Here is a 25449-nt window from a genome sequence, read left to right as displayed (position 1 = left end):
CCCGATATGAAGATCTACTGAAAAACTGAAACATCCCCTTTGTTACTTCAGTGTTGATAGCCAGGATCTATCAAACTCATTGCTCCTTCCAGCCAAGGCACCTTGCAGGAGTGCTGGTTGCTGGCAGCAGTAGGTACAGCATTGTGAGCTTGTTACTCCAGGGAGCCCTGAGCACTTCGGTGGCCAACACCCACACCTAATCATTGCTTCTGTGTACTCTGACATGGTAGTAGGACCCGTATTTTACAGACTGAAGGAAACACTGCACTCTCTGCACATTGCAATAGGTTTCTTGTCAGTATTTGGATCTTGGACTGCAGAGGCTCAGTTAAAAAACAAGAAGTGAAAAGAAAGCTTAGTTGTTATAGGAAGGCATCCCCATGTGATAACTCCATGTTAGAGTGGAATTTCAGGTCATGACCTGTAAATATAGATCCTGCAATTTGACAATTACAGAGAATAAGTGCAAATCAGGAAGTAACACTTCTCTAATATCTTTCCTATACTCTGTACTTCGGCCTCCTTTCCACATTATTAATAGCTTCTTAATTGTCTTTGCAGAAATTTCTTAGTATTAATCAGGCTAGACTTTCTTAATTTCTAATTTAAATTAAACATTATGGTAGAGAGTCGTCATATGTCTGTGTATTATAGTTCAGTAAACTTTTAAGAGTTTCTAAAGCAACTGAAACATGTTCTGTGCAACTGCTTGTGTGGTAAATAAACACTGTTGTCTATTCAAGTAATGATACCAGAAATTGCTCCCAATACACAGAGTTTTGTTGATATTTTAAAATACCGCTACTGATCTCCACAGCTTAAGCAGTTAAGCTCTACCCTGCTCTTTGTTAGCTTCATGCTTTGGAAATGTCACTGGAGTGACAGCTGGTGGAGTGAAGGCAAAGAGCAGAGAGGAAGCGTTGAAAAATGCTTGGAACATGTTGCTGTACTGCGGAGAAAAAAGATAGCAGAAATACTAGAAAACAATATACAGCTTTTAAAATCTACAGTTTGTTCTGTCCAGTGTAAAAGTGAGGACTGGCTGTAAGGAAACATACAGTGAGCGGGATATTTATCAGAACTCCTTGCCATTCTTCAGTAATGCAGCAACAAGGAAGATTATCCTATTCCCTACTCCAGGGTGACGTCATTGTACTGATAAGTAGGACTTAGGAAAGATTTATGTTCTTAGCACTAGAATTAAAAACTATAATGCTCTTTTTAATATAATTATTTCTAGATCTAATAACTTTCAATGTTTATCTTGCGAGATCATTAGGAAATTCGGAAATCATTTCTCCTTGGTTGAGAGAACAGGAGAGGGGTGATCTAAGGATAAATATGCTCCCTGTTAATAGTGTTACTTTACCACTGTACCACATCTGGCAAGTACCTACACTGTTTCAGACTAGTACCCTGTAAAATTACTAAGAAGTGAAGCCTTTAAAAAATCATACATACTGTTAACGTTTCAGTGTTGAAACTGGTAGTAATTATTGAGTAATACATTTGTTTCCTAATAGAGCAGATGTACTTAATTTATTATTTCACATTGTAAATTTTCACATTAGACCATACTGGCTGAATGAATGAAAAAATGAATGATAAAATATCTCTGATAGAATACTTGCTCTTCCCTTATGTTCCAAAGAATCTCAACATTGTTCCACCATGTCCCATATCTCACTCAGACACATTTTGATTCACTGCCTCACAAACATTGCTGAAATATTTCCAGAGTTCTACACGGACCATTCGTTCATTATTGTCTCATTGCTCTGGTACAATTATGTAAAAATCATACTTAGTGAATGTAGGAGTAGAAAAAATGAGGATTAGCTCTTCTGGATATGGCATCTGGTAAAGCTCAAGCTTGAATCAGTGAGGGGCAGCCCAATCCCTAAAGAACAATTCATACTGCCTTATTGCACGCAGCATATGTAAGTGTTTGAAAATTAAATACTTTTACAAAAGCAAACTAAATATCCCGCAACACTATAAACAACTGAGCAGCAAAATGAAAAGTCTGTTAGTCACACACAGAAATTAAGACTATTTGGCACATAATATTGACAGTGACACTAATAGCTGGTGCAGGCAGCAATACCTAAACTTTAGATTGCCTGACACTTTCTAATATTAATCTCTGCCTTAAATTTGTTATAATTTAACCAAACCTAAAAGAGGGGTTCCAGGTATTTTGCATTGAAGGTCCTTGATAGGTTTTTGTTTTTCTTCTTTTAAAGGATGGGAGAAAGAAAGGTGCACATAAAACAACTGAATAATTTCTGACAATAAGAGTAGAAGAATGCCCCTATGAAAAATTAACCCCTTCTCCTCTTAACCATATTTCTGTCCTACTGTGTGACTCTTCTGCTTCCATGAAGTGAAAATTTCAGGCTTCCAAAGTTCTGAACCTTATCAAAAAAGATAGGTGTAAATAGTTATCAATCTGGTGTAAGTATCTATCAGTTCAATTTTCCAAAGAGTTAGTCTGCCACAGTTTTTGCTTTTATACCTGCCACATGATAATCTTAAGAAGTTGTTATCTGGCAACTCTTCTGTTTCTTAGAATGGCTGCTGCCATTTTTTTACTGCTGCCGTAACTGAAGCAGCCTTCCAGTACTGGCTTTTCCCCATCTGGTTGTTGAGGGAAGGTTTCTCTTAACATTCATTCTTGGTCTTTGCTGAGTTGGAAGTTAAGCAAGAAGTGTCTACTTTGTGGTTAGGTGGACTGGTGTGAGTACTTCTGAAGAGATCCTTTGCAGCCTGCTTCACAGTCTGCACCAACCAGGGCTGCAGGACTGATTCTTATATAGCTATCCACCCACATGCAATTGCTAACACACAGTGCAATCACTGTCCAACCCCGATCTCGTAAGAAAAATTGGATGCAATTGCAAGTGCTGTGCGTTTGTGAGAGGAGAACTGTCCTTGAAACCTGGTTCAAACATGATTCACCCTCAAAGGAATCAAAGTCCTAGTTCAGGTAAGGTAGCTGCCAAATACAGAACTTTAATAGTAACTTTTAAAGTCCCTTCTATCTTAACTTACGTTTTCATCTGATCCATCATTTTTATCTCTTTTGAGATGAGACTTTTTCTGCCTTGCTTTAATGCTTTCCTGTAACTACTCATTCTCACCTCTGTTTCTCCTGCATGCAATTCTGATGTGTGATGATTATATTCGTTTTTAAAACAAATATACCACAGTAGTGACTTTTATAAATGAAAAATGGAGATTTCAAAACTCAGACTAAGGGATTTCTTTTCCCATCAATCTTGTGTTCACAAATGTCAGAAACTTTTGAACAGTTCTATTAAATTGAAAAGAGTAAAATGTCTCTCAAATGATTTTCCCAAATCAAAATTACTTTGCAATTCTGAAAAAAAAACCTCCAAAGTTAATTAACACAGTGTTGACCCAAAACTAACAGATAGCCTACCTACAGGGAAGTCACTGACTTCAGGGAGGTTAACCTGTTGGGAATATTGATAAAAACTGGGCTAGAAAAAGAACATACAAGGCAAGTAGGTTCTTCTCTGAGGCAACTCTTGATTTATTGCTTCATCTCTGTGTTAGTGTTGGCAGAATGTTGTGGAGAATGAAAAGAAATTGCTTACTAGGCTCTAACACTTTACTGAGAGGATGCGAGAAAAGTTGTGTGAAGAGTGGAATGTGTGGAGAATTAGAGTGAGAGCACAGTATTTTGTCACTGGCAGATGTCTGCTGGGCTTTACCATTTTACTGGGGTGGTACAATTCAGTTGTTATGACACATCCAGGAAGAAAAACAGAAAACACAAGCTGAAGGCTTGGAGAAAAATAAACGATTATGACTCAGAACTTACACCCCAAAGTAAAATGAAAATATTGCATCAGTTTGCTTAGCAGAGCAATCTGAAGCACACATGAAGAAATAAGCTCCCAATTATTTGAAGATTTGCACTGATCTTCAGATGAAGAGGGTAGTACTAGAAAGCCAGTGTTCATGTAAAAGGATGATTACGGATAAATTGCAAACTGAGTTTTTTCCTGCCATTTTCTTCTATCTGTGCTTTTTGTTCAGTATGTAGTCAGCCCCACATCTGCTTCTGCTGAAGTCCAAGGAAAAGTGTTTCAGTGCCTGGAAGTGTTATGGTTTTACTTGTTTGGTTAGGAAAGCTGGTCTCATGTAACCTCTGAACCCTATGCCATATACTTGCAGTAGGTTGTGGGGCCTGCTTGGGTGATCTACTTGCTGTTAAGTTTTATATAACCGTTCAAGTATTGCTTAAAAAATGTTTCAGGGATTCCTTGCAGTAATACTAACTTCCAGTAGTAGCCAATTTTTATCCCTATGAAAAAAATGCATTTTTACTGTATTTACTGAACTGTTCTTCTAAGTCTGAGAAACTGTTACTTGCAATTTACTACCCTTACTGCAGTGTGTAATTTTGCTTAAAATTTTAACTTTTCCAGTGGTTGAGTTTTCATATGGGTGAGCTTCTAAAAAATAGTGTTTGGATGGATCTGAATGGTGACCTTACTCAGGGGTTTTAAAAACGTTAAAAAGGTGAATAAACATCATTGCCTCATTTTCACACATGGTGAAAGTAAGACAAATACAGATAAAATGGTTTGGTCAAGGTTATTTAAGTTAGCTAGTGTTAGATCTAGAAATAGCCATAGTTCTTCCAGCTGCTGTCTGTTTAATGGGTATTTGATCTGTTCTTTGAAATATAAAAGGTAAGAGTTTACACCTACTTCTAGTGTTCAGAATTCCATTCATGGACTACTCAGAAAAAGAGTGCGTTAACCATAATTGTGTACTACTGGAATCATACATTTCAACATCTCACTGCTTCTTTTTATGGGTGCAAAACTGATAAATAAATTCACTGTACATGCGAGAAACTGAATAGCAACAAGATCATCTTAGGTAGCATACAAAGAAAACAAGTGAATATGGGTTTAATACTGAAAGTAAGCTATGTCCAGAAATCTTAAGCCCTTTAAATAGTAGTTATTGCTAAGTGTTGAAAGACCAGATGGTATTTATTATTTTATTTGTTACCATAGATATGCAGTTGCTTTTGTTCATACCAAAGAATCTATAATTCAGTCTTCCAGATGATGGTTTTGTAAAGGGCACATCATTCCTTACCTTGTGAAAGGAGAACCCCAAATCACACTGAATAATATGCAGTATAACGGCTTTAGTAAGCCTTTATTTTATGTTATTTTGTATTTTTATGTATAACAGAGGAAGATATTGTTAGTGGTTTCCTCAGTGTATCATCAACGGCTACATAACACCTTCACAGATGACTGTGATCTCACAGATTCTATCAGACCAACACAGTGCCTCTGAAGTGCTATACTGATACTCTAGAAGGTTGGTTTATGGATAACAGCAGATAATCCCTGCCGTATGTAATTTGAAGCAAAGAACTTCACTTCCTTTACAAATACCTGGCAGTGCTGAATTCTGTTTATCACCAGCCACTTGGAAATAAAAGCTATTTCTGGTCAGTGCTTTGCTGATGCACAGCAGCAGCTCTGGAATTTGTGCAGCTCTCAGGAATGAGGTGATTTTTGCAATGGCAGCAGATGATGCTTTGGAAAGGTTCTTAGTTTTGAAGAAAAGGAGATGAAGATTACATTCTGAGCATCTGTTTCTCCATTGCTGGTTGTTGTTGAGCCTAACCTATACGATGTTAGTTTGGCTGTTTACTTAGATGGTTTAGTCAGCTCTGTAGGATCTCAGTGGTGTTTGTTACTATGTGCATTTAGGTGCACTTTGTCCCAGTTGTGTTGTAAAAATTCAGGTTTACTCTTGTCCATCAAAATGATTGGGATTAGCTTTCCTTCCAGTTGGTGATTCCTGATAATTATTTGACTCTAGGCTTCTAGTGTTAACACTGGCTAAACAACCTTTACATTCTTTCTCCCTTCTAAAAAATATAAAGAACTCCTATTTCAAAATAAGCCTCCTGATCTGTCCATTATTTAATATCTGACAGTTGAAATTTTAAGCTGTTGAATGCACATATAAAGCATTTTAAAAAGGGACATTGAGTTATGAGGTTATGAATTACACAATAACGTAATGTCAATCTTCTGATTGGAGTCACAGTATTTAGCAATGTTGCTTGGACAGGAAAGTTAACACAGAGAAGCCTGTCCAACAGTTCTAAGAATTTTATATCTTTTGAAGTATTTAATGTATTTCTTTATGTGTTAAAGCACTGGACTTCCAAACCCTTGTTTTGGTTTTCCAGTAATCTCAGTGAACTCAGGGTCATGCTTTCTCACTGGCTGCACTGAAATCAAGTGGCCAGCAGCTAAATTGCGATAGTTTAAATGTGTCTAAATTATTTCAAAGCAGTAGTTTAAAAGAACATTATGATTCCACATTCAACATAGCATGCTTATACAATGGAAACTGAAGAGGTAGAAGTGGTTCAGAGAAAAGGTGTATTCACTGTACTGACTCCCGTACTGACTGTACGGGACTTTCAGATTTCAGCTGCCTATTTCATCCAGAATTTTTCTGTGATTGTAGTTGTTTCAGTAAGAAGACAGTCTGCTGATGTACAGAATTACATCGAAGTTTTCCTAGCTATTTATATGTATTTTGAGACTATAAGAAATCAGCAAAATTGGCAATATAGAAATGACACACTCTCATTTCCTTTGTTTGAAAATGTCCAGCCAAAGGCAGTTATGGACTTAACAAACAAAACTGCATGTACTTGTTTAGGTGGTTCAGAATGAACGGTTTTCCTAGTGTTGCTTGCAGTACTGGTGATAAAATGCGGGGGAAGCAGGAAGAAAAAATAAATTGTCACATAATGTGGATTTTTAAAATCAGGTTACTCTCCATTGGCAGCCCAGGTTGATATGTAAAAAAAATTTTATTCATATATGAGAACTGCAATGGTGGTCTCTGCTGACATTCACACTGTAAAATTATTTGAATGAATGCCCATCCTGTTGGTAGTTTCAGAATATTAGCCATGAATGGATAAGCCTAATTTATGTTGTCGTTACTGGAGGCAGGAAGTTACTTATTCCAGCTAAAGGCTTAGCTTGTAACTCCGAGAGGTGTTTCCATAACCACAGCACACTATGAATTTTTGCAAACAACCATAGGGCTTTTCTGTACTAGCTTGCTTCAGCTTTTATATAGCTGCAAAGGTTTTATATTCTGTTTTGTTTTAAATGTATTCATCTAAAATGAGATCTGTGGACCAATAGATTTCAATCAATTACAATTTTAGATGATTCTGCACAGAATTTGTTTATCACCAGCCACTTGGCAATGAAAACTATTCCTGGTCAGTGCTTTGCTGATGCACAGCAGCTGCTCTGGAATTTGTGCAACTCACAGGAATGAGGTAATTTCTGTTGCTGCAATGGCAACAGAAGAGGGTAATGATGCTTTGGAAAGATGCTTAGTTTTGAAGAAAGGGAGATGAAGATTAGGTTGCTTTTGATTCTAAGCCTCTTGTCAAAAGTGCTTTGTTAGTTCAAGTAGAATAGGGCACATTTGCCCTGTAAAAAAGAACAATACTGCTTAACTGTATCTCTAGATTAATTTCAAAGATATTTGTATTCTGTTTTGACTATACAAAGCATGAGTAGAAATTTTAAAATTACTGTACCAAATGAATCTGCCATCTCCATTTGGGAATACAGTTAGTAGGTCAAAAAACCTTATAAATGCTCATAGAAACAAGTAATCTTCTGAGAAGTTGTATCATTCAATGTGTTTGTCTGAGCATAACAAACAAATACTTCTGTGATGAGCACTCTAGAAGAGTTTATGAGAAAAATATTAATTCTTTTTGTCTGTAGCATGTGGATCTTGGAAATCAAGAGGACACGAGACCACCCATTAGATAATGAAGAAAAAAGTAAATATTTGACTGGTTTATTCTTTCTCCAAAGAAGCATGCATCCCTGTGTAACCATGAAAAAAATTTTTATTAAAAAAACTGTAACATAGTGCAAAACTGGTTGACCCGTGACCACGTAAAGTGACAAAATTAAGGTTAACATTTCCTGATTTTAAAGAACCACAGTTTTAGTCACTAGTTTTTTCATTAAGCTCCTCTGTTTTAGGGACCATACATATTTAAAAATACATTCAATTCATACACTCCTACATTGTGATTACACAAACTAATACTTAAAATAAACCCTGTGGATTGTCTTACTCCTTATAATACAGTGCATTTAACATTACTGTGATAAATTTAGCTCTCAGATGCTCTCATTTCATTGGAAAATGATAAGTGCTTGGAATTTCAAAACAAGATCTCATGTGAACATTACTTCTTAAGAATTTTTAGAGATTTTTAATTAAGTTTTCAGTTTATAAGACAAACCAAAAAATAAAATATGAATTGTCTCCAACTTCCTGCAATAATTATTACTTCTCTCACATTCAGTCTTCATCCTATAATAATGTTTGTGATCCACGTTCAGGCCTTGGCATCTTGCAAATAAGGTTAGTAGAAAGGTAGCATTTATAGTCCTTATTAACCACTGTCTATTCCAGAATGCTTCTTTTGAATACTTATTCAAATTCAGCCTTCATTATTTTTAGCTCACTTGGGAAATTATTAGCTTTCATCCGATGCCTCACGTACTTATGCTAGAAATAAGAAGATTTCATACTAAGCGTATTAGTATGTTTCACGTCAGAGAGGAAGCTAAGTCATTATTCCAACTCTTATTTTAAAGAGCTGTTGATAGTGGTAGCTTTTTCAACAGCATTCAGTAAGTTCCATAACTGAACTAAGACAAGTAGTGAAAGAACCTGACTCCTGTTTCCAGAATCACTAAAGTGACTAAAACCAAAGGTATTTGCCTAGAAGGGTTCTAAACAACTGTCTAGGACCATCTATCATTTATTTCAGTGGAAATTTTGTATTTTGAGGATCAACTTCCCCAAACCAACATCCGGACTTGAACATCAGAATTTTAGAAAAAACACTTGAGTGTTGTTTTATTATTTTTCCCCTCTTTGGTAATATATTTCTTCCTTCCTTATTATACTACATAATAGCTTTTCCTTGACAACATTTATCTTTTTTTTTCTGGAATGAGAAACTGCAGATACATGCTTTTCTGATATTATATCCTTACAAAAATTAAAACCACCGCCCTCCCACCTGTTTCATAAAGATAACTCAATTGGTTATTTGATTCTTGATAGGGGCTTAATGTCTGATTCATTCCAAAAATTTAGGTCATTTCACAGATCTGAGATTCACCTGTTTCACATTAGAATACAAATTTATGTTTGAAAAGAGCACCAGACAATAAGAATATCACCACTTATGATTTTTGCTCATTTTGTAAATCTTCTTAGTGATAACAGGAAATAGTTGTCATACTGCTTTCAAAAACTAAAATATGTTTATGTAGCAAAAATTATAGTAGTTCACATAAAGCCATTAGAGGTGCTGTTACAGAATTTTGTTCCATTCTTTGCAAAACAAAAATATCTTCCTGTTATTTTTTGAATGAACACATTAGTTAGACTACTCTACTCTTTTTGAAATAATTGTATCTTGGGATAGCTATATTATATAATATTATTGTCTTATTATTTGAGGGATATGGTTTAGTGAGAACTATTAGTGATAGGTGGATGGTTGGACTAGATGATCTTGTAAGTCTTTTCCAACATTGATGTTTCTGTGATTCTGTGATCTACTGTATCTAATTCCTTAAATAGAGACAGAATTTTATAAGTGTTTGAGTATATTATACAAGATCATGTGAGTATCTTATACAAGATCACCCTGCATGACTTTTAAATGTGGAAATCAATATATAATTGTGAAGTCAGAAAACACTATATAAACAAGCACGGCCCTCATTTCCAACTATTTTCCTCAAAGTCAACTAACTGGGAATGGTACAATGCATAATTTCTCTGGTTTTTGTTTGTTTCGTTTTTATGCGGTTCTCTGATTGCTTTAAATTATTTCATATTAACAGTCTGTCAAAATCCAAACGACCTCCTAATTCTTACTCTCCTAGCTGCTTTGGAAATTTTATCTGTTTCCAGTGAAGTCATCACTCTAAAGGTCACAGAATGCAACTATCTTTGGAGTGGTCCTATAGAGTTTCTGTATCATCTTGAGTGAAGGGAGAAACTCAAGTGAGGAAGGTAGAGGGGCATTGGGCTGTTGATTCAACTCAGTGAATGGCTAACTACTTCAGGAAGGATTCTTATTTGTTTCAGTTGTGCATTTGCTTTTATAGATGATCTTAAAACATCATGAGTAGTTATAAATTAAATCTTCAAACTGTCTGATTTATCACTGAGTATCTCAAACCTTACTTGAGCATCATTCTGGTGTCATCCTCCATCCTGGTACTTCATACATTTCAATGGAGAAATTGCTTCTTTAATGAGGTATGATTTCTATGTTTAGATATCACTCTAGGTTTCAAATATTGTTATTGTCTCTTTGTCTTAGAAAACTGCTGGGCCATACACATTCATAGGACTAGGAATGAATCGTTGTGAATAGCAGTAAAAAAATTGCTTCATTTTTTGTTGCATGGATAAGTGCACCTTGTCTTATTATGCAGGGAATAAAATTTGAAGGAATATTACTTATTTTTCATAGAATAAAATCATAGTATCATTAAGGTTGGAAAGACCTTTAAGATCATCTAGTCTCAAAATACATGCAAAATGCGTGTCTTTCAGCGAGAGATTTCAAGCTTTACTCTTACTAGGTTAGCTGCAGTTGTACTCATTTTCCAGAACATCGCTCACAGTAAGAAAAATCCAGTTCCTACATGAGTGATCATCAGCAGCTAAGTTAGCAACAATATTTGATATGGATAAATAACAGAGACAAAAAGAAGCTATTCTTTTAGAGTTTCACAGTAAATAATGGATTGAATTGAACACAAATTCCTACCTGAATGTTTCTTAGCAGACTTCTACACACACAGCTAAGATAAAGGCTACAGAATAAAAGTTAATGGCCAGAGCATAAGCGATAATAGTTTTGGCACTTACCCAATAAAGATAGGAAAATGCTTTTTTATTAGACCTTGGTAACTGCAGCAATAAAATTATTGCTAATAATTGCAGATAAAATGCTGCTTATAGGGTTTTATTTTTTAATAGGAAATGTATTAATGCCATATTTTCATTATCAACACCACTCTTATTTACCTCTTATAGAGTACCCAGAGTGCTTCCTAAGGAGTAGCCTGACGCCTGTCCTTTGAAGATTGTATTAAACCTATCTATTACGGGAAACCTTGAGGCAGAGAAAGGACAAGGGGCAGCCCAAGCTCGACACAAAACTCTGTGTGGTCCTTATGAGTGCACCTTAATTTAGGACTTAATGGAGAGCCCTTATTCAACTAACTTAACTAACTTAAGCATGCAGTTGCCATAGCTTCCTTACTTAATTTAGAGAAGAAGGAAAGGTTTGTGCTATGTCATATCCATAACTTACAGAGAGCTCTGAAAGATTCTGACTCCTTTCACAGATTGTAAAATGAGCTCAATAATCTCCTGACTACAATATCTCATTTAAGAAACTGAGAGTAGATGGAGTGAATGTGAAAAAGAATCTCCTCGTGTATTGGATCAAGGTTTTTTAAATCTTAATCCTTCAGAAAAGTTCAGTCTGTATGTGGATAAATGAAAATGAGACATTTGTCACAGATTGTCTAGAAAGAACTTAATTTAAAAGGGACATTTGTCTGAAAAGAGGCATAAGCAACAATAGAATCAACAATATAAATAAATATGAGAGCCCTTCTAATACATCTATTCTCCATGTGAATCATAGGAATAACATCACCAATTCTTCCTGCACCTCTATTCTCCCTTAAAAAGAAGAGAAAAAAAATCAGCAAGAAAAAAACTTATATTTCTGAATTTGAAAATGTAAATACGGGCATAATGCAAATGATTTTAGTAATATATCTGTTTTCATTCGGTGCCCATTGATTTAGAATATAATGCCAGAAACAATTTGGAAAAAACATAAGTGTTCTGGAAAGCGTTCTAAAAGGATGAATGGTGTTTTTGGGTTTAATATTAGCTATATATTTCAGAAATAAACATGGCTTTTATTCAGGACATGTATTTGCCAATAATACATCTGATTAAACTAGGAAAATTAGACATACTATCAGTAGCTTGCTCCCAAATTACACAAGATGAAATTAGATACATTTTCAGTAGCTTGCTCTCAAATCTCTTCAGTCTATGAGTCACCAGATTCTTCCTGCCAAACTAAATATGTCTGTGAAAGGCTGGAAACTTTAATGGAAAGAAACATAAAACTTGAAATACGTAGGAAAGTTTTTTCATGGAAGACCTGTTGACTAGTAATTCAGGAATTCAGGGGTTGTAGAAATAAATTATTACATCTTACTTGACTACAGTAATTTCAAGGTATGAAGTGTATTCATTTTAAATTTGCTATGTTAACCTAAAATAGTTGTCCTTATTAGCTTTCATGTAACCTGAAGTAATCAATAAAGAGTTACCAAAAAAAAAGCTATTAAAAATTCATTGTGATAATAGATGCTTTTATTCAGTCATTTTGATGGCTCTGAGTTAAAAGAAAACTTCAGTATATTTAATGTAAGTCTGAAAAGAAATATCTCTTCTGTAGTTCAGGTGCCTTTTATACAGTACCATAAAACCATCAGAGCTAGTTAGGAACGTGATCGTCTTTTCAGATTACAATTTCTTCTCATTACCATTTTCCCCACAACAATTATGCTTTTTCTACCATTTAAAAATATTCTTTAAAATACTAAGGCGTGAAGCAAAGAGTTTGTGTGTGGAACTTAATATTTTGTCCATTGCCTTAGTAATAAATGGCTGTTAATGAACATTCTGTTTGGAAGTCAAAACAATTTTCAGCAGTATCTACTTTCCTTAGAAGCTGCTGTTAATAGTGGCTGACAGTATTAGTTTGGAGATAGAAATAGTTATGAAGTATTGTTAGAATATTCATTTTCTGAAAGAAAACCACTTTGTTCACAGAGCTGGACTGAATCAGAATGGTCTGAGCCAACCCATTCTTCTTTCTGCTTACTCACAGCCTTGTGTAAATTTCTGCTCAACAAGAAACTGTGCCAACACTATAAACAAATAATTATATGTATATATATATATATATATATATATAAAACAACAACATACACTTTCAGGATTGGGAGTAGGCAACAGTTTTCTACAGATAGTGCTTTAACAGGATGCTTTCTCTACTCCTACACTTACATGGGCAGATAAGAAAGTGAAAGGGTCTTCTTTGGCAGTCATTCTCTTACTCTATAGCAGTTACATTTCATAGATGACAAAATGAGATCACAGCTGAATTTCAAAAATAAGATGGGAAATAGATAAATTACCTGAAGAATCAGAAAAGAGAAAGATGAGCCCTAACAGGTATAACTAGATATTATTTCTTTGAAACAGAGCTGTTCTAGTTTTTACTAACAAGGGATTTGGTATGAGGTAAGTGAACAAGTTCCACTCTGTCTTTTAAGAGCACTAAAAACACATTAGATTTGACTGAATTAGATACAGTTAGAATACACAAGTGTCTAAAACTTGCATCTGCTTCAGATTCAAGCTTGCTTAAGGAAATCAAAACAATTTTCTAGGGAATTTCAAAATAATTTTCCAGGAATTAGCATAGGAGAGGCAATCAGCAATTTAAACTACAAATTGTTCAGATAAATTTAGCAAGATAAGCTCACCTGTCTAATACTTAAAGATTCTGAAAAGATAGTATTTCACATTTCTCATTTTAGTGAAGAAAATTAATATATCCTATTATTCTCAAAGTTGTGGGTTAAACAGCGTCCAATGTACAGTACTTCAGTTGAAATAGGCAACTTTTGCATACAGTGACAATGTAAAATTTTTTATTGGTTGGAATTACACACTGATCAGCATAGGTTGCTCCCCTTCGAAGACTGTATCTCTGTTAAAGTTTTTGTTTTCAGAACTTCATTTACAAACATGAAATGTGCTTGTCACTTAACAATTAAACGCACTACTTGTACTGTATCTTGAATAGTAACTTTGGATTAAAAGTACCACACACACATACACACACACAAAAAGTATGAATTGAAGGCTTTTTCTTCTTTTTGACATGGAAGATCCTGCAATTATTACAGGGATAAATTGAAAGTAAGATATTCAGTTGTGTGTGCTCCTTTTTTGGTACTAATTTTTAGAATGAAAAATGAATTAACTGTTGGTACCCCTTTCATTTGTGGTCATATTTTTGATCAGTCAAACTTGTATCTTATAATATGTTGCATTTGAGTATAATTTTATAAATAATTTCAGAGGCATTCTTTTTCAGAAAAGCTCTGAAATGAAAATAGCTTTAAGTCTACTTGATTTTCAGTGGGTGTGAGAGAGTTGTGAACAGACGTGTAAGAGCTAAAATGCCAAATAAGCTTTAGAGAAATGGCTGTATGAACTTCCTTCTTTGCATGAGTACTTGGTATAGATTACCCTAGATGCTCAAGTAGTTAATGGAAGAGGTTTTAATTAAGAGGCTGTGTTTCTGGTAAAGTGAATAATTTGCTTTGCAACAGTTCCTGCTTTTGATCAAATATTGAAAATTCATTATTAATACCAGACAAATGGAGATGTCCACATGCAAAGTTTTGGCATAAAATATATGCCAGAACTGAAGTCAGTGAAGGTTTTTTTCTTGGTATTTAAGATTCACTGGAAAAGTAAGAGTGGCATCTATGCCAAGAATAAATGCTGGTGTTGCCAAGTGCTTCTTTGAGTGATTTTATCCAACATGAGACTAAACATTGTATTAAATATACATATAGCTAACTGCAGTTGAGGAATCAAATTTCAAATAACATCTTTCTGTGATTTGAGACCAAATTTGAAACTTTGTCTAGTGCATAGGTAAAGGCAAACATAAAATGCACTAGCATCTCCCATATCTAACACCTAATAAGGACATATGTAAATCGAACTTCTGAAGAAACTATACTTATTTGGCTCTACTAACCAGGACTTATCTCAGAGATGTTTCTGCATGAATTTTTGATCAATGGCTTGCTTCCGCTCTACTCAAAATTATAATTACTACTGCAGTCTCTCATGGTGAAAAGACTGAAAGGTAATGGAATTCTTGAGGAGAGAAGAACAACTAGTTGTAAAGGAGATTTTTACCTACGTGTAACTTTAGTCTATGCTAAAAGCTAAATCCTCCCAGACTCGTTCTCTCATCTATGCATAGAGAAAGATGAGTCTCTATTTCTGTTATTAAAGAGGTAGCTTAAGAATATTAACCTCAATAAACTAAGGCTAGCCTTTTTGAGCACCTTCTAGTCATTCTTAACAAGCTAAATAAGAACAAAATTATCTTAAAGACAGGCTTATTTTCAGAGAACTTACACAATGATTTTTACACTGGGCAACATAACATACTCCAAACATCAATCAGTTATTTGATTGTACAGTGATACCACTCTGGAAGCCCCAGCTTTGTCTTTTGTTTTACAAAGGTGTGTCAGTAACTGCATCTACAGTTCTGGTTCCCTGAGCACTGACACTCTGGGCTTGGCTGAATTGCACCTTAGCCCCTTTCCACACTACAACTCCCTTGTAAGATGTAAGGAACCCAAGGATAAAGAGGGAGGAATAGACTGAAATATTCCGTGGATGCAGGATGTGGACATGGATGGGGCATGCAGCCAAACCAAGGAACTTAAATTAAAAACACTCTCAGATCTTGCTGAGTGGTCATAGCCAAGACAACTAATATTTTTTTGCATTAGTCGTCACTGACACTGTGAGCTCTATGTCCACCACAACTTTTCAGCACTTCATTCCTGTTCTGGTAACATCTCAGTTTCTTTCAATCAGGGACACACAGAGGAGCTAGTGACTCACTGTTCCTACAGATATGGAGTAGTTAAAGATTCACACTTGTAATATAGAAGCCTGTGCTAGGTCATTCTCCATTCTCTGAAGAATATGAGACAAACTATGTGCTGTCAGATTTCTAAATTCAGTTACTCCTTTTCTGTGCAAATGATGCTTTAGTAGATTCAGGAGACTGATTTTTATTCTTGAAGTTGATACTCTGTGCTTCAGCTCCAAATTACTGCTGTCATTGAAATTGGGCTTTAGAGGTTGGAACGATCGAAAGTATCCAAAGAAATAAGCAAGCTACTTCTTTATTGGCATTTGCATATACTGTTAGCCAAACTACTATCCATGTAATGGGAAAGGAAAATGCATATTTTCAAAAGAGAAGAAACTAGATGAAAAGAGAATATAGTATTTTCTTCTTAGAGCAAAGTGCACTTGCTGGTTTTTTTGTGGTTTTGTTTTTCGTTTTATTGCTTAGAAGACAACATGAGCTAGAATGAATGTTTGTCCATCAAATTCAATCAAATTCAACTAAAATGAAAAAAAAAGAATATTTTGTTTTATTTTTTTAACTATTGTAAGAAGTAAATGCTTGTGATAAGACTGAACTATTTCAAACAGAATTTTCCCCCTCCTGGGTTATGTTTTCTGTACATTTCCCCTAATTCTTTCAGTACTTTCAGTTTTTCCTACGTATTTAACTTCAGCATTGTTTTGTAATGGCACAGTAGACCTTTCTAGGCACTAATGTTCAAATAAACACAATGGGCATCCCATTTTGCTTCATGACTATTAAACACAGAGCTTTTGAGAACTGAGAAATGTTAATTGAAAATTATATCTAGGTTGTATCTAGCTATTTGTTTTCTTTCGGTGGTTCAGCTCCAAGGAATAGCAAGCTGTGGCCAGGCTCCCTGTTTGTTGACTTCTCCTAGTATAGTGTGGTGCATGGGAACTTCAACAGAAGTTCCAGAAGTTCAACTAGAAAGACATTGCTAGACACAAGATGGCAACAAACTTCACTAGTGAATCATAATAGGGAAGAATCTGCTCAAGAAACAGTTCTGGCTGGGGTGACTGAGGGAAAAAACAGATACTCTACTTCAGAATTTGTGCAGTGTTCTCCCCAAAATAACTTAAAAAAAATACTCCTTGCTAATCCACCTTTTAAAAAACATGACTTTTAGAAACATCTTTTGACTTCCTCTTGAAGTCAGTACTTGTCTCCGTGTGTGGTAAGCAGTTCAATCATCTCTTCAGAAGCTGTAATGAATTTGATTTTACAACTAGGAAGTTAGTTTTCATGAGCAGAGTATACAAAGAAAAAAACTTTATTCCAGTCCTAGCAGTAGATGTCATTATATGGTTGTGGAGTAGTCTTTCAACATATAGTATCACAATTAATTCTATCTTCATTTCTACCCACAATTTCCAAGGAATAGTCAGAAGCTTTGACCTTGAATCTGAACCAGGAGATCCACCTCAGCTAAAAAGTACATTTCAAGTCTCTAGTGAAGAAAACCTTCCCACCTTCCCTCAGAGCTATTTTGTGAGCAATTTAAAGTCAAACATAATCATTGATTATATGTTATGTAAAGGAACAAGAAGATGAGAATAGAGGGCTTAAAATACAGTTTAAATTGATGTCCACTGTAAAAGAAAAAAAGTTCACTGCATTTTTACTTCTGCAAATGATGTAGTCTTCTTAAACGTACTGTTAGATTGAGCAACATTTAAACTTACAGTAATATGTTGCATATTAAAGTTGATATGAAGTACAGTTGATATGAGGTTCTGAAGCTGTTTTACCAAAGAACTCACTATATTTTTTATTATACTTTAATAAGTAAGAGGAAGAACACTAAAACAGATTAAATGGCTTCCTCATGAATCAGTAGTAGAGTCAGGCATGGGATACACATTAGTTGGCACCCAAGGGCCAGGTATTAACTTTATAAATTTCTTGTTGTGATTTCTTAATTACAACAGTGTAAGACTTTACTAAAACACATTGGCTATTCATTTGTAAAATCTTCCATAGTCTTTCACACAAGATAAAGTAGAACTTAATGGTGTCACCAGTTATACTAATTTCAAGTGAAAACTTAGAATGTAAGCACACAAGAAAGAAAACTAGAGAGGAAGCCTCTACTGATGCCAGACAAAACTCAAGATTGCAAGGGTTATGAACTCCTTTAAAACTTCTGAAACCCATCCTGTTATTTTAAAGAAAGGGTCTTCTAGCTCAAGGACTTTAGAGATTTGAAACAGATTGTGTAATTTTAAAACAACTGAGATTGAAAGCAATTTTTTTTTTCTTTTTTTGCTGATAGTTAGCATTTGACATATATTTTTACCTTGAGCAACACAATAATTGCACAGAAATGTTGTCTGATTATTTGGCAGTAGCAGCCACTCTTTCAGCAAGCAAGTGTGATAGTTCTCTGAACAAGCAGCATTTTGCCGGGTGCCAAATGACTGGAAAAATGCCCAAGATCCACACACAGTTAAAAAAAAAAGAAATAAAAGCTATGCTGTTCTAACAATAAAATAAACTGCTGATTGTTTTTTGATGTAGAAAAAAGAGGAGAATAAGAAAATCATCCTTTGAATTCCTTCAAATCACAAAGAGAAAGCATATGTATGCTACTCAAATAGTCCATTAAGAGTAACTTGTCTGCTGATGATTGTAATAGATTGCGGTGTCTAGGTGAACGAATAAAGAACTGGTAGAAAAATGAAAATTTCTTTCTGAGTGCTTTAATGAATTACTGTGTGTATATGAAGCTAAGGCTTTCAGATTCAAAGGGTAAACTTTAATGAATATCTGAAGGAGAAAATGAAAATGTCAGCAATTTGTATGTAGAGGAAGTCCAGATTTTCTGTCAAGTCAAGGTCCAAGAGTCTGGATTTCCCCAGTTCTATTTTTATTCCAAGCAAGGAGATAAATTTTGAAATCAATAAATCCATGAGTAGAAATGAATAGGAATGGTATAGGGAGAAACTGATCAGAAAAACGAAAGTGAAATCTTGGAAGGCAAGAATTATTGGGATAAAACAAGGATTGAAAAAGTTTCTAAAAAAATTGTAGACTTTGCAAAGAATATTAAAAATATGTTGGAAAATAAAAACAACCTTCAGTTAGATTCTTGTCTTTACAGCCTAACCACTGCATATTTCCTTCTGTTAGTTATATCCTTGTTTGGAAAGGGAACTGAGGCCCTGAAAGACAGGTAACTTCAGATAAGAATAGTTTGAGAAATTATTTTGTTAGAAGTAAGCACTAATTTCAGAGGCTCTACAAGCACAACTTCATGTCTGTTTTGAATTTATATATATTCATGAATGAGTTCAGAATGAACACACCCCTTGCTAAAAGTTTCCTTAACCTTATGGCATTTGAGTAGCAAGAGCTGAAAATTGGAAGTAGACTTCTATTATTTACATGTCGTGTATTCTTGATCTTGATGGCACTTTTAAGGAGGTACTAAGAGCTTTGCACAAACTAAAGCACAGCAAAAGAAAGGTATTGTGATGTTTATTTTCCAAGTATAGATTTTGCTCCAAAAAGTTACTTGAATACTAATATATCCACTCTGTTACACACTTAATTTTATCTATTATCTGTACTGGAAATATTCTTTATTATCTCACCATGAAAGCATTTTCCTTCACCTGTACTTAACTTATGAAGCATGTGGATACTTGGATGCAGCACCTTTCTGATTGCTGCCTTCCAGCTTTTCCTTTTTTTCCAACCAGATGTTGAAGATTTGTGTGTTTTTAATATGATACAATGTGTACTTAAACTGTTTATGAATAGTCTGACATAATAGATACATGCAGTTCTGCCCTGTGAATATCTTGGGTCCAGTGTGTCCTTTCATTCTCTTATTTTTAGTGACAGGTCAGTAAAAGTAATAACATAGCAGGTGTGATAGCAGCAGCTGGTAAGTAGTTAAAAACAATAATATGCCTGAAAAGTAAAATTCATCAAATCTCAGAGAACTGAATATAGGAACATATCTATTCTTAACTGAAGGCTTGGGCATCTCTGAGATCAAGGATACTAGTGGTACCTGGCAGCCTGGTTGGATAATTCCTATGCTTGCTTAAAGCAGTTGCAAACTCTAATGGATGACACGGAAAAACTTAGCAGTTGAATGTAAGGGTTGACTTACTGAAGTAGAAGCCTCTGTCTCCACATACGAACTGAAGAGCATCAACCAGCTCAGCACCACACAGTGTTTCTGGGCCAGCAGCAGCAGAACTGGTTAAGGTAAGCAAACACAGGGCAAGGTAGAAGAAATGAATGTAGGACACAGTGTGCATCTTCACCTGCCAAGGAAGGAAAAGTACTGTGTCAGTTTCCCAACAGAGTCTTAAAAAAAAAGAATCCTGCACCTGTGTAAACTGATAGCGCATATGTACTGTAATTTGTTAGACAATATATGCAGCATCAGAATAGGCTGCAATCTACATATTCTAGACTTCACATTTGGTAAACTGATGACTTAATCTAGCAAGTATTCTTGGTTCACACTCACATGTAGTTAGAAAGCCTTGCAGGAATTATGATTAATAGTTGCTCTTGTTAGAGAAAGATATGGAACAGTACTACAGAAAGATGAAGAAACTCAGGAAGCCTGGAATAGTTAGGGTATGGAAGATTGGACAGCCTTATGCTGTTTTGTTTGTGGCCAGGTAGGCTAATAGGGAAAATAACAGCTGTCTGTCAATGCACTGGGTCATGTGGAAATGGTATATAAGAGCTGTATAAACTTAAAAACAACAGTGCTGTCATAAGAATAAACGGCTGTTAACTAGATGAAAGGAAATTTTGGCCAAGAGGAAAAAAATAAATTATTAGAACTCTGTGGTTGTCCAGACACTTTACAAATGAAAACATTAAGATAAAATAAAAAAAGTGTTTTAAGATAGAACTTGCTGAAGTTACTGAAGAAATTCTATGGGACCTTCTATAATAGGGGACTACATTCCATGATTCTTCCAGTCTTCTGTTACAAGCAGGTTAACATTTGGAAACATTCAAAAATTAAGAAGAGAAATCGTGAAGGAATTTTTTTTTTTTTTGTATTTGATACAAATACAGAAGCCGGTATGCTTCCTCTATCTACTTAGTTCAGGTTTGGCTATGAGGTATAAATACAGGTGATGAATGTTTCCTCACACTTGGATGCGAAGTCTTTTTTTCCCAGACTGAAGGTTGAAGTATGGTTGATCCTCAGTGGGTGTAAATTTGCACAATTGCATTTTGTCTACTTCCTTTAGAGTCACTTAATATCAACAGAAGATCTTACTCAACATAGCATTTTTTTGAGTCCTAGGAAAATCTATTTCTATTTAGTATCAGAACAGTGAAGAATGTCCTTAATGCATTTTCTGACCTGATTTAGATCATTTGACAAAAATGCTATCTTCAAAGGGTGTAAATCTGCATTTAATTTCATTCTATTGCAAGATTAATTTTAGCATTGCAGTCAGGTAAGAGGTTATGAATCTTTCTTTTATGTACAGTTAACCTTGGCTTAAAACTTCCTTACATTAGCAATTGGAGTAAAAAAGTAGTATTTCCTGAAATTTCTTTTAGGGATTTGTTCCTCTTATTTTTTCACTATTTTTCTGAAAAACTGACGAAACTCTCTATTGTCTGGTCATACGAGAGCTGATCCAGTGGGATATTGAGCCTTCTCTCATTTAAGTCAATAATTTGTAAGTATTCTTTTCTTCTTGGCAAGAGATCTTAGCATCTTGCTGGATGAGTCCCCTATTTCAGCTTAAGTCAAAGCTGAGTAAGAAAAAAGTCTATAAATAAGTCAGAACGTACCCCTCTGTTTTTCCTGATAATATTTCCACTGCGAAAATAACAAGCAAATCTAAATCCCAGGTTATCTCATGAAAAGAAAGAATAATTATTTTCCCATTCACAACAGTCTTTAGCCAACTTTGCCATGGAAAAACCAAGTTTTAATGCATGGACATCTGCTGACTTCAGTGGCAGATGGAGGAAGGTCAATTATAAATGAATGATAACACATGGCATTCTTTCCTGTAATTATTCCATATCTTAAAAACATGAACTTCTTTTTTCCCTTGCCATATTTTTTAATTTTAAAGATTGATGTTATGCACCTGTGGTTTAAGATGGTTCCTAGTTCTGAAGAGGTAAAGCAGAAAGCTGTCTAGCACACAGGCTGAGAAGGCAGAAAGACATTGTAAATACAAGAACGTTATGTATTTAACAGTTTGTTCTTGTGTAATATTTGGTCCAGAAATAAATATAAATCTTAGACATTTAACAATTTTGTATTTTTCAAGACTTTTCAGCTGGGTTACATTTTAAGATAAATATCAGCTCTAGACTACAACAAAACAGATTATCTACTGTTTTTCCTTTACTGGAGGCCAAAAAGGCTGCACAGTATAAACCACAGAGAATTTCTACACTTTATCTCCAAATTTAAAAGCAGTCAAGTACTTGCAAACAAGTAAAAACTTTGGGAGAGGGAAAAGATCAGCATGTTTCTGGGACTCAATTACTTTTTTAATTAAATGCTGTTGTGTCAAAACTAATTCCAAAACTAGCTTAAGACTTTAACTATACTTCATCAATTTAATTAAATACAACATTAGTTGATTCAATATGTTCATAGTTAAATCACAGTTCCCATTATTTCTAAGGAGAATAGTCTTAAGAAAATACAAAGTTATAATCCAATATTGCTTCAGGTCCTTTGCAAACAGTCAGAGTTCTTACAATGTCCCCAGTTTCACTAGAAAGTTGAGACTTTAAAAGAAAATGCATTGGCATGTGGGTGGGGTTTATTGAAGCATCTAATTACATTTGGAAATTGAATACAGGTTCAGGATGAGCCTGGTTAAACACTTCTTTTGGTTGCATAGAATGACTGACCATATTTTCACAGCTGGAATTTCCTCTTTTTCTTTTTTTTTTTCAGTAAAATAACCAGCTTTTGCTGCATTCCTCTTTTAATAGTCCAGAAGAATGGCACCACAGAAGAATGTCATATATGAACACTCTACATCTCTTTTACATCTTAAATCTTCTATATAAATCCACTTCTTCTAACAAGTTATCAGTTGGCACAGTTTGTGCATAGGAGTTCTTCACATGCTTCGTCATTTTAATAACATAATGACATTCATAATAATTATAAATATCTTGATGTGAGAAAAAATTCTTATGGATAGTATATGCTATAGGAAAAAAAAGTTATATTCATTTTGCTACATAGTTTTTGGATCTAATTACCAAGTCATAGTAAAAGTTTACAATTAGCATTTAATAACAGTATTTCCTAGCATTTATTATATATTAAACATATGTACTTCAGGATGGATCAAGGTTTAAATACTGCTAATTTTGTTTTAAAAAAATCAGGGCTACATCTTAACCTAAATCAATATGCTCCATTGATTCCAAGGAAGCCTGGCAGGATGCATCAGCTGAAGAACTAGCACATTACTTTTATGTCTCTTAATGCTTTGCTCAACACTTAAAAAAAATACATCTTCACCTTTCAAGTAGACTGGAAAGGATGCCCATTTGTACATTAAGAGAATGGTTTCATCCATTGAATTTACATACTTGTTCTTCTGAATCACATTAAGGAAGGGAGTAAGTCCCTCTAAAAAAAAATAATTAGGCCCTAAACAATTAAAACAAGAGAATTCTGTCAACTGCATAAGTGTGCCTTCAATCCAGTAAAGAGAATAAGTTCTTGAAGAATATAAATTTGTTGATAATGGAAAGTTGAACAAGAGCCAATTGACAGAAACAGAGGTCAATGCACATACTGAAGCCAAATTTACCTAATGACAGCTTATATTAATGACTAGAAATTCTAGAGCCATAACATGAAACTTCATATGCAAACTTTCATGAATCAGCCCTCCCTACAAGAAAAAAAACTTGGAGAAGAACATGTAGGAGAATTTCCATTTTCTTTATATACAATTGCTTGAGCTATACAAATATGCAAGGTCAGCAAGAGTTGCAGCTGGGTTCTAATGTAAAAAACAAACAGAACTTCACATTTACTTTTAACATACGAAAGCAAAAAAACAAGCAAATGCAACAGTGCTGCCAGAAAATTGCTGCAGTGACAACATCCCTTAAAAGTTTCTGTGTGAAAGCATGAAGATTTTATCTCTGTGTTTAACAAAACTACAGAAACTTAACATGTGTACAATGTTCATTTTCCTATAAAAATCTGCACCTGCAGAAAACAGCTAAAAGTTCTTGTACAGAAGCATTAATTAACAATATAGACAATGATGTAGTTGGACTATTTAATAATGACATAACTGAAATATTGTGAAGTTCTCTGAACAGAAGTGATATTTAAGACATGTATCTGCAATAGTTTACCCTTATACTTATCTATGTAATTGCAACTATTACATACAACCATTTTCCAGATCACATAAAATTGCATGTTCAGCAATTTAGAAATAATTCTCAATACTAAAATAATGCTATTGAAAAGTGCACATACTCTTCAAAGCAGAAGCAGACAACACACAGTAAAATAAAACTAAAAAATTATTTGAAATAGTAATAAAGATTTACCTTCAAGAAATCACAAAAGCAGCACTTAACTAATTGTGTTGAAAGACTGTTGATTTTTTCCATTGCTTCTTAAAAGTGCAAAGTCTGGAAATGAATTTGTTAGCAGTAATGATGAGAAAAAAGAAATCCAGAGAGATGTGAGATGTTGAGAGCAATGTCACATTTCAATATTGAGGACTTTATTCCATTGCGCAGGCTCTATCTGCTCTGATTTTAGCAGTGACAGTGAGATTTAGCAAACAGAAGAGGGATTTAGAGAAAATCCTCACATTTATCTACATTACACAGACACTGTAGACAGGAAACAGCTGGGGGAGCATTTGCCTTCTCTCTCTCTCCCTCTTCTGGCAAAGTTACCGAGTAAGGACTTTTTTGGGCATGGTGACAAATAACATCATACCTTTGCATTTTAAAACTAGAGCACAGAAGCATATTTTTTCCCCTTTAAAAGAATGTGAATTAGTGACTGAGGGGTTAGCAGACAAAAAAGCTTATGCTGCCACGGAAAATAAGAGAAGGTATTTTGGTTAACTTTCGGGTGGCTATGTGTACATTTGCATTTTTGTGTGTATGTGTCTGCTTTTCAAATAGACAAAAACCTCCATAGGTAAAGGCATCGTCTGTATACCTTTATATTCCTGTGTACATCTGTGCACATTTCATTCATGCAGAGACACAAGTATTTTATTTATTTCATTTATTTTAACCTAGAGAGATGGGCAGACGGTTTACTTTGTTTTAAGTGCATCTTTATGTTATTAAACTTGGCACGCCTACATGCTGACTAACAATTAAAACCACTGACTCTCTGTGCTATTAACCCTAAAATAGCAGTTTGTCATTTGCTAAAAGTAAAAGAGTTGTTGAGCACTGCTTGTAAATAGGACAAAACAGCTCTGTGATCCTTTAGCAACCACACA

The 25449-nt window shown here is 34.7% G+C and overlaps 1 protein-coding gene across 1 annotated transcript in view; it reads right to left on the bottom strand.

Moving 5' to 3' along the window:
• IGF1 (insulin like growth factor 1) overlaps window positions 1-24736 on the bottom strand; it is a 46603-nt gene extending 21867 nt beyond the window's left edge. The window contains 2 exon segments of the mRNA NM_001303149.1: window positions 20097-20253; window positions 24530-24736. Coding sequence (NP_001290078.1) covers window positions 20097-20253; window positions 24530-24592 — 220 coding nt within the window. The 5' untranslated portion in view covers window positions 24593-24736.
• Between the last annotated feature and the right edge of the window lie 713 nt (window positions 24737-25449).

The sequence above is a fragment of the Meleagris gallopavo genome, chromosome 1, assembly GCF_905368555.1.
Source record: "Meleagris gallopavo chromosome 1, MGAL_WU_HG_1.1, whole genome shotgun sequence".
NCBI classification, from domain to species: domain Eukaryota; kingdom Metazoa; phylum Chordata; class Aves; order Galliformes; family Phasianidae; genus Meleagris; species Meleagris gallopavo.
This window is presented reverse-complemented; position numbering and strand designations above follow the sequence as displayed.